The following is a 15,439-nucleotide window of genomic DNA, read 5'->3' on the forward strand; positions in this document are numbered from 1 at the left end:
CATTTTTAAATTTGGAATAGAGTAGTTGCTTTGGAAGACGATAATCAGGCATCCACGCATCCACACAACATGACCGGTCCAACAAAGATGATGAAGAATCAATAAAATATACAACAACGACATAACAACGGAAACAAGCTCAGCAGATGAAAAAAACCTAAACGGAGTTTGTCATGTCATGTACTAGGGAAGACCAAAGCTTTTCAGAACAGAAACATCTACACTAATTGGTGGGACATAGTAAAGGAGGAGTCCTACTGAACTTTCTGGGATCTGGTCATTTGAAGCTGCCTTATATGGAGTCTGGCCATTTGCCCATCTAGGACACAGTGCTGTCTTCTCTGATTGGCAATGGCTCTCTAGGGTCTCCAGCAGACTTCTTTCTGAGCAATGTCACTTGATATGCTTTTAAGCGAAGATGCTGCAGATTGCACTTGGTACCTTCTACATGCAAGGCACAAGCTTTGTCACTCAGCTACGGCTTCTTCCAAATTGCCCGTCAGCTTTAAGCTGATAAGGAACCCAGGTGAGCAGCCAATATGATGGTTGCTAAGCCTATCAAGGGGGTGGGAGGTTGGTCGACAAGGGCCCTGGTGACATGTTTGCACAGAAAGCTACCTTTCCTTGTGCCCACTCCACAACTCCCTGCCCTCTGCAGCAAAGGGACCGCTCGCCTCCATGATGAGCAGGTGAGATTCTCTGCAGCTACCTTGCTCCCCAGAGGTGTTTGGATTGTTAGCATCACTGACAGAACCCACTTCAGTGCCTGCTGCATCTTGGCAACTGCTCTAACCTTCTCACTTGAAACTGAAAGTGATTTCCCAGGCCTCTGCTGGGTGGATGGTAAGGGGTTCCTGCTGACAGTCCTCTCTCCTTCGATTTCTTGGAGTTTCCCTTTAAAGGACCCTGTTGAATGCCTCTCTTTCTACATAAGAGCAAAAAACGAGCGAGAAGAGGGTGGGTGGGCGTGGTTGGTTTTGGTTCCTGTCATCTGCAGCGCAAGCTGTGTGGTTTGCAGATCTCCCCAGTGGAATAGGCCCAGCACAGCTATAAATCACCGGACGTGGATACAAAACCGTTACCTAGTTATGCGTGTGTGTCTCTCTCCCTCCCTCCCTCCCTCCGCTGAGACTAACTGTAATCTTCTCTTCTCTCTCACCCTCCATCAGAAATGGCGATGCTGCTGAAAATGAGCAGATGCCCACAAGACACAGCACGATACCTCCTGAGTGCAAATGAGGTAGGGGGCTTCACTGAAAACCAATCCTCTTCCCTCAGTTGTGGCAAATATCCCCACCCACTTGAAAGCCGGGGAGGGGGGGAGATAGAGGGGCTGGAGGGGCAGAGGTCAGGACTCAGGGGGTGCCAGAGACGGCATCTGTTTAAAATGGTTCACATTGATCCTCCGAGTGGCTAGAAGCTCAGCTGCAGGGCGCCAGAATGGTGGGAAGCAGTGAATTTTGCAGATGAGAGCACTTGACATTTTTGCTGGCTGCTTTCTCTTTGCTCTGCACAGGAGTTCCTCTGGTAGGTGGAAGTTGGCAGGGTGAGGGTGGGGAGGGAGGGAGATCTGTTGATCACCACAGAGGAATCACAGGGCTACACAGGCTCAGAGGATTGAAGCGACCGTCCACAGGGAAGCTTGATGGGGAAAACAGCTGTTGGCTTTTGGTGAAAGGATGCTGCTATGTGTAACCCTCCTCAACAGTCTGACCAATGTTGCATAGCAAAGCAGAGGGCAGGGCAAGGAGGAGGAGAAGGCAACATACCTCCAAAGATGCTTTCAAGAAACAGAAAGAGAGAGAATTTTCAAAACAAAAGCTCTCCAGAGGTCCAATAGGCTGTTGCTGCTGGAACATGACTCCTGGGTGCTGATCTCAGTTTGGCAAGGTGGAAGAGAGCAGCGGGGAGCCTTGTTTTCGTTCCTTTCTCTATCAAAGCTCAGAATGTGGAGTCTGATCTACTGATACAGGAAGAGGCTACTTTTGGAGGGAAGTCACATGATAATAGGGAAGGATGTTTTGGGGTGCAGGACTTCTGGAACACACTCCTGAGTCTGGGGTGATTGCTCTCCTTGTGGTTTAAATGAGTACTTACAGGGGAAGGAGCAAAGATCTGCGAAAGGCCCTGTGTTCTGACCTACAGCCATGGCCTCTCTTCCTTCCCAGTTCAGTTCCTTGGGTGAGAAGGAACTGCATGATGGGCTGTGGAAAAGGACAATATGGTCCAGCAGTTTCAGAATCACGGCTTGGTGGAAGAGCTATGTTCAAATCCCACTTGCAGAACTACTTTGGCAGCCTGTTTTCCAACCTGCCTCAGTTTTCCCATTTGTGGAAATGGGAACAAAGCACCCATTGCCTTCCACAGCATGGGGAAATTGAGTGTATTGCAGCAGAACTGTTTGGTTTCTTCTTGAAGTGCTATATAGTCATAGCAATTGGCTGGTAGTAGGACTAAGGTGATGTTGTGTAGGCACTATGGTAAAGGATGGGGAAGGGGAGCCAGAAGCCACACCCCCTGAGTATGAAGCAAGATAATATTCCATTATGCAAGATAATATTCCACTCAAGGGTGCGGTTGTTTAAAAGTGTGGCACTTAATGTAACAACTTCATGGTGAGAACCAGCACCTATTTTTCTAGAAAAAGAAGCCCTGACTGCAGGTCTGCAGGTCTGGTAGAATCAGAGGTCAGTGCCAGCCAGGCTAGATTCATTATGGCTCTCTCAACAATTAACCTTCTGCTCTTTGAGGGAAGACTTTGATGGGGGCGGGCAGTGGCTTTCCATTTTTGGGTTTGTACAATTTGGTCTGGTGATCTTGGCAAACAGTGAGGCCCTCTTTCAGACCCACTTAGCAGTAGGTTGAATGACAAGCAAGGGTGGTCATATTGGAATAAACTCAGAGATTTCCAAGGTCATTGGGTACTGGAAGGTAAATAATACAAGCAAGAGATGATAGAAATATGTCTGCGTGGCCTGCAGAAGAGAAAATTGCAGGTAAGGCCATGCTGGCAAAAACAAAATGACAGAACCATGACAGAATAATTGTACAGCAGACCTACTGAGAACATGATTTCAAAGGCTTAATACGGTAGAACTACTAGAAACCAAATCAGCACATGGTTGTTGTTCTACAAAGAACTAGAGATCATACTGTACAAATCTTGCTAATGTTCTGCCACAGATTTTTCTGTATGCAGCCCATCTACAAGGGCTGCAGGGAAGAACCAGGATGTGCCCTTCCCTCCTGCCGACTCCTTGAAAATAAAAAGGATTAGTGTCATCTAGTTCTACCCAAATCAAAACAATAACAAGTCAAAAAAAGAAAGAAAGAAAGAAAGAAAGAAAGAAAGAAAGAAAGAAAGAAAGAAAGAAAGGCTGAGACAAGTTAAAGTAAAAACACAGGCCAGTTCTAAAGATAAAAAATGCTAGGTGCTTGCCAATCCTTGAACAAGCAACTGAGCTTACAAATAGCCACGTTTTTAGTTCATCAAACTGAACAGCAACAAACAACACACTGAAAAGACAAAAAAAAGATCCACCCTAAAACAAGCCTACCAACAAAATTCTGGGACACATTTGCAAACAGACGACCTCGCCTGGTGAAACACGGCAGTACCAAGGCCAATGGAAAAGTGACAAGAGGCACACACAGAGATGAAAACACACACATCCCCCTTGCTGAAATTAGAAATTCTGCAGTCCCTGCAATTCCACATGCTCGACTCCAGTTTGGTGAATACTTGTGTCCAGGACATTATCCGGGATCAAAATTTGGCAGCAAAATTCTGACGCTGTAAGAGAAATTAGTCAATTGCAAGATTAGGAAAGGGCTGTTAAGGGCCATCCCCAAGTATGGATGGTTCTCATGCACTCTAACAAAGTACACTGATAGGGGAGGGCATGGCACCAAGGGCATGCAGAAGATCCAGGTTCAATCCTCAGGATCTTCAGGTAGGACAAGGAATGATCCCACCCCTCTGAGTGATGCTGCAAGTCAATACTGAGCTAGATGGATTCAATCAATGGTGTTTCCTACACTTCCATATTTTTATTGGAGAGCAGAGGTTAAGGGGCTGGGGAACCCTTGCTTCACATGGAGCCAAGAGAAGTGTATTTACACTACAGATTTCAATGGGTTCAATAGCTATTTCCTCGCCATGGGGAGCCCTGGGAATGATACAGTGGTGCCCCACAAGACGAATGCCTCGCAAGACGGAAAACTCGCTAGACGAAAGAGTTTTCCGTTTTGGAGGTGCTTCGCAAAACGAATTTCCTATGGGCTTGCTTCGCAAGACGACAATGTCTTGCGAGTTCCTGCTGTTTTTTCCCCTCCCCCCTTTTTCTAAGCTGCTAAGCCGCTTATCAGCTGATCCGATCAGCAGATAAGCCGCTAAAAGCCGCTAAAAGCCGTTAATAGCGCTAATAGCACTAATCCATCAATGGGCTTGCTTCGCAAGACGAAAAAACCGCTAGACGAAGAGAATCACAGAACGGATTCTTTTCGTCTTGCGAGGCACCACTGTAGTTTTGCGTGAGGGGGGTTAGCAACTTGCCCCCAAGAGGGAAATCATCATCATCTTCACCAAACTACAATTTTCATGATTATTTAAGGGAAGACCGAGAAATTGCTTGAGGGTGGGCTTCTTCTGGGGGGAGCTGTCTAGGCAGGTAGGATTCTTAAGCAGTAGCTGCCCAGTCTGCCCCCCCCCTTAGTTTATGGTTACCAGATTTTTTTCAATGAATCCGGGGACATTTTTATTTTTATTTTTTTAAAGCTGAGTAGCAACAGGGAGTCAGTAGTGGGGATGGTGAGGCAAAAGACCCTGGGCCCAAGCACACATGCATATTGTATAAAGGTGCAAAGCCCTTCTTTCGCACCCTGTGAAACATAAATGCGCAGAGTTTTTTAAAAACTGGGCAACGGCCGCCCACCCGCAACTCCCAAACCTCCCCCGATCAGTCAAAACAAAGGGGGAAAGGGGCAGGAAATCTGTACCACCAGACGTCCTCAGTTCCCCTTCAGCAGTGGTGGCAGCAGGGGCAGTCAGCAGCCCGGAGCCATTTTTCCTCACTGGAAGTCCCCATATGATGCGTTGTGCACAAGATACATCATATGGGGACTTCCAGCAAGGAAAAATGGCAGGCACCATGGCAGCGAGCAGCTCCTGAAGCCAGCCAGAGCCAACTGCGCTACCAGGCTGGCTCTGGGCTGCTATGGCTGCTGCTGCCATGTTTCCCAGGGACAGATTTGCAAATCTGGGGACATTCTGGGGACAGAATTTGTCCGGGGACAGATTTGCAAATCTGGGGGACTGTCCCTGGGAACTGGGTACGTCTGGTAACCCTACCTTCGTTCTAAAATGCCTGAATGGATTCTCAGGTGCGCAGCGCATCTCTGGGATACTTGCTAGAGTAGGGAAATAATAATGTTCAGGACATCTGTGACAAAAAAGTATTTTCTCAGTTATATATTTTAAAAAAACAAAGCCAAGTTCAGACTTGTCTCAGGCAGACGAACCGCTATCAGGTATAAAAAAATTCCTTCCAGTAGCACCTTAAAGACCAACTAAGTTAGTTCTTGGTATGAGCTTTCGTGTGCATGCACACTTCTTCAGATACACTAAAACAGAAGTTGCCAGATCCTTCTATATAGTGAGAAAGTGGGGAGGGGTATTACTCAGAAGGGTGGTGGGAATGGGAGATTGGCAGATAGCTGAGATGAGCCTGTTGACGACTCTTAATGACTGCAATAGGTCTTCCAGGAAAAGGCAAGGGGTGAGAAGGTGAAAAATGGCTTAGTCATGTATAATGAGATAAGAATCCAATGTCTTTGGATGTTTGTCTTTGGATACGCTATCAGGTATGTTTCATTTAGAAGCCCTCAATGTTCGAGTAACTGTGGGTCTCTTTATAACAGAAGGAGCTCAGTTGTTTTTTACTTGGATGAGTAATTCTGTCTGGGGTTTACCAAGCTGGTGCCAAGAGATCACCCAGGACACTAGAGTCTAAGTTGAACATTACAGGAATATGGCACCTGATTGGGTATGATATGCCATTAAATAACTCAGTTGTGTGAGCCGGGGTCTGCAACTTCCAATCTAATGCTTTTACATGCAAAATGAGCAAACACAAGTTCAGTTGTGAGGACAGCTATTTTTGAGTTCCCTGACCTAGCTGTGAACACTTGCTCACTCCACAGTCGCCATCTTGCTCTCTGTGCCCACTGATTCTCGAATACCAGGGAATCAACTTTCAGCTTCAGATCTAAGCGTGGTTCCCTTGTGAGAGATATCTGCCCTTTCTCCCTTTGGCCAATTCAGCATGCATGTACGGGCACCACCTCAAAGCCCTGCAAGAGAACCGGAGTCTGGAATATACATTCTGGATTTCAGTCGGAGCAATTTCATTTGCAACCAGAATCAGTTTACCTGGCATGGCTGGCTCTTATTCCAAGTGTCCCTTGCCAATATTGCAGAGGATGTTGGAGGGCAACTAATGGATTGTCCACCACTGGGTGTGCTCAGCACAGCATCCTCTTCGATGCTGCAGGGATGCTGCTGTGGGGGGCAACTTGCAGTGGCGTAGCGTGGGGGGTGCAGGGGGGGCCGGCCGCACCGGGCGCAACATCTGGGGGTTAGGGTTAGGGGGCGCAAATCCACGGGTTAGGGGGCGCAAATCCACAGGTTAGAGGGTGTAAATTACTTGCCTTGCCCCGGGTGCTGACAACCCACGCTACGCCACTGGCAACTTGTGGATCCCGTGCAGTTTCACATGATCTGATAGTTCTGCTCCAGCACTTTCTTCATTGTCCTAAGGAAGCTAGTGTGTGTATGTGGGGGGGTGTGTGTTCTCTCTCTCTCTCTCTCTTAGAATCATAGAACTGTAGAGTTGGGAGGGTTCACAAGGGTCATCTAGTCCAACCCCCTGCAATGCAGGGATTTTTTTTTGCCCAACGTGGTGCTTGAACCCATGACCCTGAGATTAAGAGTTGCGATGCTGTACTGACGGAGCTATCCCAGCTCTTTCCTCCTTCCACCATCTCCCTTATCTCCCCCCACCCCGCTTTCTGGGGCAGGATGCGCGAGACATTTCTCTACCACCTGTTCTATGCCTTCCCCTAAATGGCGCCTTCCTCGCTTTATCTCCTCCCTGGGCTGGTGGGTGGCCTAAATGCCCGTCTGAACGGGCGTCTGCAGCGGGGGGGGGGGCGGGGAAGGGTTCACCATCGGGAGATAAAGGAAAGGGAGAAGAAGCAAAGATTCAGAGGGGGGCGCTTCGTCTTCTCTCCTTCGCGCATTTCGTTTTGCCCATCGTTACCTCCCCACGCAGCCTCTCCACCGTGTGTGTGGGGGGGGGGGGTTCTAAGCGGAGCAGGGAGGAGCGCGCCTCCGTGATGGCTCGCCGCCGCCAGCCAATGAGCGGGGGCCCTGTCAGTCTTGGGGGGGGGCTCATAAAAGCTTCTGGCCCGGCAGGTGGGGGGCCACTGAGGGGCTGCGCGGGCGGCGGAGCGAGCCCAGCTGCGGCGGCCGGGGCCCCCGACGGACTAGCGCCTTGCTCGCGGCCAAGGACAGGCCCCGAGGGGGGGCCCGGAGAAGAGAGCGCCCGCCCATCCCCCTCTCCCCCCCCTCGCCAAAATCCCCGGGTGTAAATAGTCAAGGGCGTTTAAAGGACCATTGTGTGAATCTCCGCGAGTCGCTCGCCTCCCGTCCGTCCCTCCTCCGTTTCCCCCCCTTTTTAATTTCCCCCCTTAAAAAAAAATAATCCGCCCATTTCTCTCTCTCTCTCTCGTTCTACTCCCCCCGCTCCCGCGTTCTTTTCTTTTTCTGTTTTCTCCGCTCCGTCCTCCTCTCCTTTTAACATTCCTCACGGCTCCCTTCTCCGGACTAAATCCCGCTTCGACGCCCATCCTTTCTCCTTTTCCTCTTCTTCCGTTCCTTCCCCGCCTCCCTTCTCCTCGCGAGGGAAGCTGTTTTTATAAAAAAGAAGGGTTTTTCTTCCCTCCGCTTCTCCCCCCCCCCCCGGGACAGCAATTTATCCTCGCTTCCTCCCTCCCCCCCACCTCACCCGGACGGTTCCCCCCCCCTTATTTTGTATGCGCCACCGTCGCCGGGGGGTCCAACTCGCCATCGATCGGGAAGGCAAGGCGACCCCCGCCCCGCACCCGGGGCCAATCCGTTCCGACCCGCCCCACCCGAGGAGGAGGAGGAGGAAGAAGAAGAAGGGGGCGAAGAAGCCCGATTCTAGAGCCGTCCACGGAGCCGCCGCCGCCGCCGCCCGGCAGGATCCCGGCGCGCCCTAAGCATGGTCACTGTAGGTATTTCGCGGCTCCGGCGCTCCTTTGTATGCTTCGGGGGCGGCGGCGGGCTGGATGGGGGAAAGGGCGAAATGTAGCGGAGACGGCGCTCCGGAGAGCCCTGCCCCTCCCCGCTGCTCGTTCGGGGGAGCTTTGGCCTTGAACGGGGAGGTGAAAGGGAAGGCGAAATCTCTGCCGCGGTGGCTCTCGCCCCCTTCGCCAGGGACACGCGCGCACACAAGGGGGGCTCTTTGGAGACTCGGGAGCCTGAAAGGATCCATATGACACCCTTCCACCCCGTTGAAAGATTGCGGGCGGGCGGAGAAGGGCTAAAGAGCGTGTTCACACGAACACACACACGTATCTGGATTGTGTCAGCTATAGTACATTGTGCAGGTCGGAGAGAAGGGCGAGCCTCTCTCGGGTTTTCCTTGGGGAGGGTGTGCGTATTCGAGTGCATGGCCGAAGCGGAGCTAGCTGCGTCTCGGAGGACGATGGAATCGACCATAACACACCAAAGCATCTATTATAATTGGGGGGGGGGGTGTCCTATCCGTGTGGTTGATTTTTTTCTTGGAGGGGAACGGTTATGCAGATACAACAGTCCATTCCTGCACGCATCCATCACCGTGGAGGTCGTGCAAGAAGGGGAGAGAAGGACATTTTGCGCTCCCCCCCCTCCTCGCGTTGCCTCCGCAGGGTGGCCCAGCTTAAGCCAGATTTCTAGCTCAGCGGCTTGCAATTTTGGATGCAACCCGACGGGTTTCTGGAGAGATCCGAGAGATATTGCGCGTAGGAATTGGGAGGGGAGGCGGCGTCTGGGCGTTTTGTGCGCCTCGGTCGCTTCGGGGTGTGTCTCTCTCGAGCTGGCCGCGGGCAACCGTTGGTGCTTCGCGCACGTCTGGCTGCCGCCATGCAGGCGCGCGTAAGGCACGCCGCTTTCTCGGCTGGGTGGGATCGCCGCCCGCGGGCCACCTCGTGCTCGACGGGGCCGGGAAGGCGCGCGGTGGCCCTCTCCGCATGCCGCCCTCGGGCGCGCATCTCCAAGCGGCTCCTCGGAGGCGAGGAAGGAGCTGCTGCAGCCCGCTGCCTCCGCCAACGGTGCCTTGGAGAGGGGGAGGGCAAGCGGCGAAATGAAAGCGATCCGGCTTGCCACGGGACGGGCGGGGGAGCCGACGATGCCGTTGCAAGGGGGCTTCGTCTATCTAGAACCTGCATTTCTCCGCTGCTACCGCCGCCGCCGCCCCTTTGCACGCAAGCGGGGGAGGGACGCGCCGCCCTCCTTGGCGCGTTGCATTTTGTTGCGCGCTTGCAAATGCCATCCTTTTGAAAAGCAGCATCGCGCTCTGCCGCTCCCCCCCCCCCACCTCGTCCTCTCTCCTAGAGAGACGTTCCCATCTGGGCCCCACCCCACCCACCCACCGACCCACCCACCCCCCGCGAGCTGGAGAGCGAGTCTGCTGGCAGGGGGATTGCAGGCGAACAAAAGGAGCTGGCGGCAGCATTTCAGGGAGGGGTTTGAGTGCCTCCCCCGACGCACAATCGGCTTGTACTGAGGCTGTTGCAAATGCTGCCAGGAGGAGGAGGAGACGGGGTGGAAATGCGGAAAAGGGATGGAGGGGACGCGCGCGTGTCTCAGGCGGTGGGAGAATAGGGGTGTGAGATGGCGAGGTTGGGTGAGCAGTAGGGAGGAAGGTGGCAAGACCCAGCGGGCTCCGTGTGTGTGTGTGTGTGTGTGTGTGTGTATGCGTGTGCAAGGGAAGCATGGCATGGGTGGGTCTGTGACCAGACTTCCCTCTGTGCAATATGCGCCTGGTTGCAGGTAGGCGGGGTGGGGGCAGATATGAGTGCCTGCTCATGCCACATTTAGGGTTTAAAAAGGCGGGGACCACCGTAAGGGGAAAACAGCCTTTGTAGATGACACAAAGCCATTTTGACCTTGTAGCGATTGCTCAGCTGTGCACTCCTGCCGTACTGCAATGTGCACCCCACCCTCTGGAAAGCATGGGCATGGAGGGAGAAAGGAGTGGGGTGTGTGTGTAGGGCTGGAGTGGTGGCTTAGATTCATGTGTGCTTTCTTTCTGTAATAGCTGTATGCACCGCATCTCACTTGTGGGTGTAAAGGCAGGAAGGGGGGTGGTAGAGAGAGAGAGAGAGAGAAAGCCACAGGGTCAGCAATGCAGCAGAGAGAGAGAGATGGAGAGGAGGGGGAACTGGGTTCTTAAAGTTACAGTGCAAGAAAATGGCAGCTCGAATAGCCTTTCCCCACTGGCGCAGGCAGGTTAAAGGGTCGACTTCTGCACTAGGGAGGCTAATCTGTGCCAAGGTTGGGCATGCTGTTTCTGCAGGCAGTTTGGATGGGGATCTGTGGGGCCTGGAGCAGGAGGGGCAAGGCCTTAGCTTGACGCCAGACAGGTTGAGCCACCATCCCTTATTCCTGGTGAAACTCCAGCAATCTCCACAATATCCATTACGGGGCAGAAAAGAGAGACTGTCATCTACAACCCTTCACACCCTGGTTTAGATTTTGAGGCGTTTTGTGAGGGAAAGGGAGAGGGAGAGAGACCTGCAATAGCCAGTTCTACATTTGGCTAGTGGCAGTATTGTCTTCACAAACGTGGTTACCAACACCATATTTAAAATAAGCAGTGCTGTTGTGATGCTTTCGTGTGGGTGTCCATGTGATGTCTAGTTATTAATTACATTTGCCCTACAAAAAGCTTATGGCATCATAAATCAGTTTCCAAGACTTCTAGTTGTCTTTTGTTCCATCAGACTGTCACAGCTGCCCCCTTGGGATTTGGCTAACAAAATCTTAAATTGGTTGATCTTCCTCTTATGTAAGGCCATTGCTGTTTCCACTTCACTGATGGTTAAACTGAGTCTGGCTTCTGATCAGCTGGTGGTGACTGGGATTTGAACCCCGAGCCAAGGTCAACCATGCAGTCCATTGGAACCAATCGGCTCCTCTTGGATTTTGTGCTGTGTGTGTTGTTTTTATTTAATATGGAGCTGCATGCTCTGTGTCTTCAGTCAACCTCTGGGTGAATAATTCTATCACCTGGGCTTCCTAAGGCTGTGAGATGAAATACCGATCATGTAGAAACATAGAGTAGCAGGGTCATCTAGTGGAACCCCCCTGCAATGCAGAAACCTCAACTAAAGCATTCATGACAGATGCCCCCCCCCAACCTCTGCTTTAAAACCTCCAGGGAAGGAGCAGAACTGAAATCCTGCAGGGTGCAGCTAAAATGGCCTTGACCAGTACATGGTCTAAGCCTTGTCCTTTAAGCTGGCAAGGAGTGTGCAGTCTGCCAGTCATTCTGCTCTCTCTGTCTCTTCCTTCCTTCTTCCCCTATTCTTTACCACGTATGCTTTCTAAGGCTCTCTGCTCCCCACCTTTAGCTGCCCACCGAAAGACCCCTTTTGGGTCTTTTCTCCCACCTGTCACTTAGGGGCACAAGCCAATCCTGGATCACTTGGGATGGGAAAGAAAGGCAAAGGGAGAAGGGGAGATCACAGGAGACACAGGAAACAGCTTAGGATGTTTCAGCCTCTTTGCAGGAAGGACTCGCAAGGTTCTTCCTCTGCCCAGGGCCTAATCCCTTCCCACGTCAGAAGGTCTCACCCAAAGCTTTTAGTGTGGTGCTAACAGCCAGGGGCAGGTGGGTGGGGTGGAGCACGAATGCCCCGGAGTAGCAAGTTCAGACAGGAAATTGGCCCTTTGGGGGTTCCATCCCTGTTTCTACTCAAGGAAGGAGCCAGCCGGTTGGGAGCCAGACCTCCTCGTTTCTGTTAGTCGTTATGCACAGCTTGGGGAATGGGACTTAATTGTGTTGTGTGAGATGGTCGCAGCTGCTGTGCTTCGCCAGTTGGCGTGGCTGAAGCCTGGCCCAGGCTCTGTAAATAAACATGCTGTTTTTCACTCCTCACTTTCCTTGTTTCTCCACTGTCTTAAGGCGCAAGTGGCAGCAGCCTTGCCATTCTCCCCTCCTCCCTGACCCTAGTAAATCAGGGCTAGAGGCAGGGAAAGTGTGGCATTCAACTGAGTGCTCCTGTGTCATGGGGTGGGGGAAGAACACAGCAGCTCACAGGGTGAGCCATGTCCATTAATTTCAGTGGGTCTACTCTGGGTAAGACTTGAGCTGAATAAAGTTGACCTTTTCTCAGCGTTGCCAAATGGCTTTGCAATTAGTAGCCAACAAATGACCTTGTCACCTGGGCTGCTTGTGGTTTATATGGCTAGACTACTACACGCCAGAAGTGCACATAATCCTGTGCAATATCTTAGATCTGGTACAAACTGCACGTTCTTGAGAAATTCACCACTGAAATCTTGGAGGGTCTTTCATATGGAAACATGGAGTAGGTATGACTTGGCTGGTTATCCCAGTGTTGCTATCTTACTTCTAGGTTCTATGCATGCCTTGCTATTTCTCCTAAGGCTTCTCCGAACGCTTGGCAAAAACAAAGCAAAAAGTACAAAAGTCTACAAAAGCAAATACTTGTTTCAGTGCAAAGTGCCCCAGTTTGGAATTTATTTGTGTGTGTGAAATTTGCACACCGAACCTGGATACTTGGTGCATAGTATGGATGGATCTGATTATCAGGTGAGGAACCTGTGGCCTTCTGGATGTTGTTGGACTCTGACTCCCATCATCCACAGCCAGTATGGCTAGCAACTAGGGATGATGGGAGTTGTAATCCAACCTTTGGAGGGGTTCTTTAGCAGTGTCCCTCATCTTCTGATTAAGACCATCAGGGGTTCACAGGTGACCTAGGCAAGTTGCTTGGAGACAGGAAGGCAGTGCATACTCCAGGATTAATTTCAACACATCACCTGTAATCAGCCTTCGAAATTTGGCAGGTGCATTTTGCACCTGCCTGCCAACCACTTGCAACCAAGTTAAGATGCCAGGTGCCAGGATGCTTTCCAACATCACCATCTGGAGGTGCATGCGTGGGGATCCTTGGATCTTGACTGTTTTCACACACTAGCAACACATCCTGTAGAATTCCTTTATTTTATCTGCATAATCAGAACCGAAAAGTCATATGGAAAAAATATGACCCTTGAGCCGTCCGGCCCCCAAATGGCAACTAGGCACTCTGTTTTGGCAACTGGAACCTGGTTTAAGTAACCATTTGGCACCTAGCTTATATATCTGAGTTTTGTAGCACTGTCTGCAGTACTGGGGAAACCTCCTTGGTGACATAGCAATGCATTTTAGGGTCCACACCTCTTGGATTGCCTAGTGTGCCATTGGGTTTTAAGCGTTCCTTGTTTCCCCATAGCCTGCCACCTTGAGCTTTTGGGGTTGGCACTACAGCAACCTGATATATTTGCTGGTCTTCCACCCTTACAACATCTTGACGATGTTCCACATCCACTCAAAAATATCCACACCTAATAAGGACCCCATGATCATGTGCAGAGATTATGTTCTCTGTGCTTTCTGTTTTGTGTGGTGCATTTTTTATTATTATTATTTTGTCTTAGGGTGAATGATGTTCCTGTGATTTTCACCTCTCCTTTGGGCAGCTAGTCTTTAATTCAGTTCTTCATGCTCTCTGGTTGTTTCATGCCGGCCCAGGGTGATGTTTTGGGGCCATTTTTCAGTTGGCTTTTGATGATCAGCTTCTTCTGTCTCATCTTTCCAGTGGTTGTGATGGTTCTTGGCAAATGCAGTTTTCTGGGGGTTGTCTTGTTAATTCTGGTCCTGGAACTAGAGTCTCAATAGACCATGTAGTCTGGATTGGCCACTCTGTAACTAAACCAAATCCAACAGATGCTCCATTCAGCCTCTCCCTGAAAGGTTTCTACATTTTTTTGTAGAAATATGACACACTTAGAATACTCCAAAGCACTGTGCTTTATATGCTCAATAATATTATAGGCAGCTGGTTCCATTATGCACTAGGAAGTTCTCCCCATTGTGTCTGTGTGTCTTCTAAAGCTACCTGCTTATAGGTACTCCATGAATAATTGCAGCCCTTTGTGTTTTGGCATCGTTCTCTTGGTGGTTGAAAAGGGCGCATGTTTCTTCTGGCCTTTGGTTGCTATGCTGGGCTTGCATGTGCATGAACTTGCAGGACTTGCAGTTGCTTCTAGTTAGCCTTTTCCTGTAACTCATCGTCTTGCTGTGCCCCTGTTCCAATTGTGCCCCAGAACACATTCCTTTTTGGGGGCAGCCGCCAGGAACTCTCTCAGAAGGGATGCCCTTGCTAACTTTTGTTTGGTGGCACTTCCCTGAAACTTCAAGCCATTCACTCTTCTTGCACCTGGATGCATCCCTTCTAAAGTCCGACTCAAAGCACTCTGGCCCTGCCATTGCTCAAGAGGGTGCCTTCCATCTTCTGTGGCTTTCAGTCACAACTCATTAAGTTCTGTCCCAGAACATTTCAGATTCAGCACCATGGAAGCTCAGATTCTCAGAATGGAACAAATGACATGAAGATCAAGTTGCTCGCATGTGTCTATTTTGCACAATAGGATCTGTGCTCAGGATTTTGGTGTTCAGGATTTATATATGATGCCGAGCAGGGGAACAGAAAGCATGAAGGACATAGAGGGCATCAGGACTACACAACGGATGGACTGATTGATACCCAACCCTGACCACTGGAAGCTCATTCCACCTTTGGCTTCAGATGTTTAGTTTAACTGGATCCTGCCCACATGGTTTTAAGTGAAAACCTAGAGCCATATTTGCTGCATTAAAAACAAAATCTGTGGCAACTTAAAGATGAAAAGAATGAAGAAGGATTATCTTTTCATAGGCGAGAGCTGGGGAGGGCAATAAAGCAAATCTGGATCTTCTGATGGATCACTGGATGATTTGCAGCAGAACGACTGGCAAGAGTTTCTGACTCTTAATTGTTAAATAGCAACAACAAAATGGCATCCCTCCAGCCTTCTAAAGTAGGCCAATCCCCTAAGCTGCAGTAACTCACTCCGTTACAGATTTGTATGTTTATGTGCAGATCATCTCAATGCTTGGGTCCCAGTAGACCCTTCCCCTGACCTACCATGTTCAGCTGGTTGGGCCCTCCCCCAGCGAGCCACTATTTTTGCAATTGGCTCTGGTTGGTTCTCCTTAGGATTTGAATAAAAACAACAACAAAGCAGAGCCCACAAGCCTGA

General features: G+C 50.4%; 1 protein-coding gene across 7 annotated transcripts in view; it reads left to right on the top strand.

The window, feature by feature from the left end:
• The first annotated feature begins 1,143 nt into the window (after positions 1 to 1,143).
• ELAVL3 (ELAV like RNA binding protein 3) overlaps positions 1,144 to 15,439 on the top strand; it is a 91,348-nt gene continuing 77,052 nt past the window's right edge. For 5 of the 7 annotated variants that reach the window (XM_082205071.1, XM_082205072.1, XM_082205074.1 and 2 more), the window contains exon 1: positions 1,144 to 1,240. In XM_082205071.1, coding sequence (XP_082061197.1) covers positions 1,172 to 1,240 — 69 coding nt within the window. In that variant the 5' untranslated portion in view covers positions 1,144 to 1,171. Of the gene's footprint in view, positions 1,241 to 7,484; positions 8,313 to 15,439 lie in introns of those variants that run through there. The other 2 variants (XM_082205075.1, XM_082205077.1) reach the window with 1 other exon arrangement.

The sequence above is a fragment of the Podarcis vaucheri genome, assembly GCF_965113315.1.
Source record: "Podarcis vaucheri genome assembly, chromosome: 17".
NCBI classification, from domain to species: domain Eukaryota; kingdom Metazoa; phylum Chordata; class Lepidosauria; order Squamata; family Lacertidae; genus Podarcis; species Podarcis vaucheri.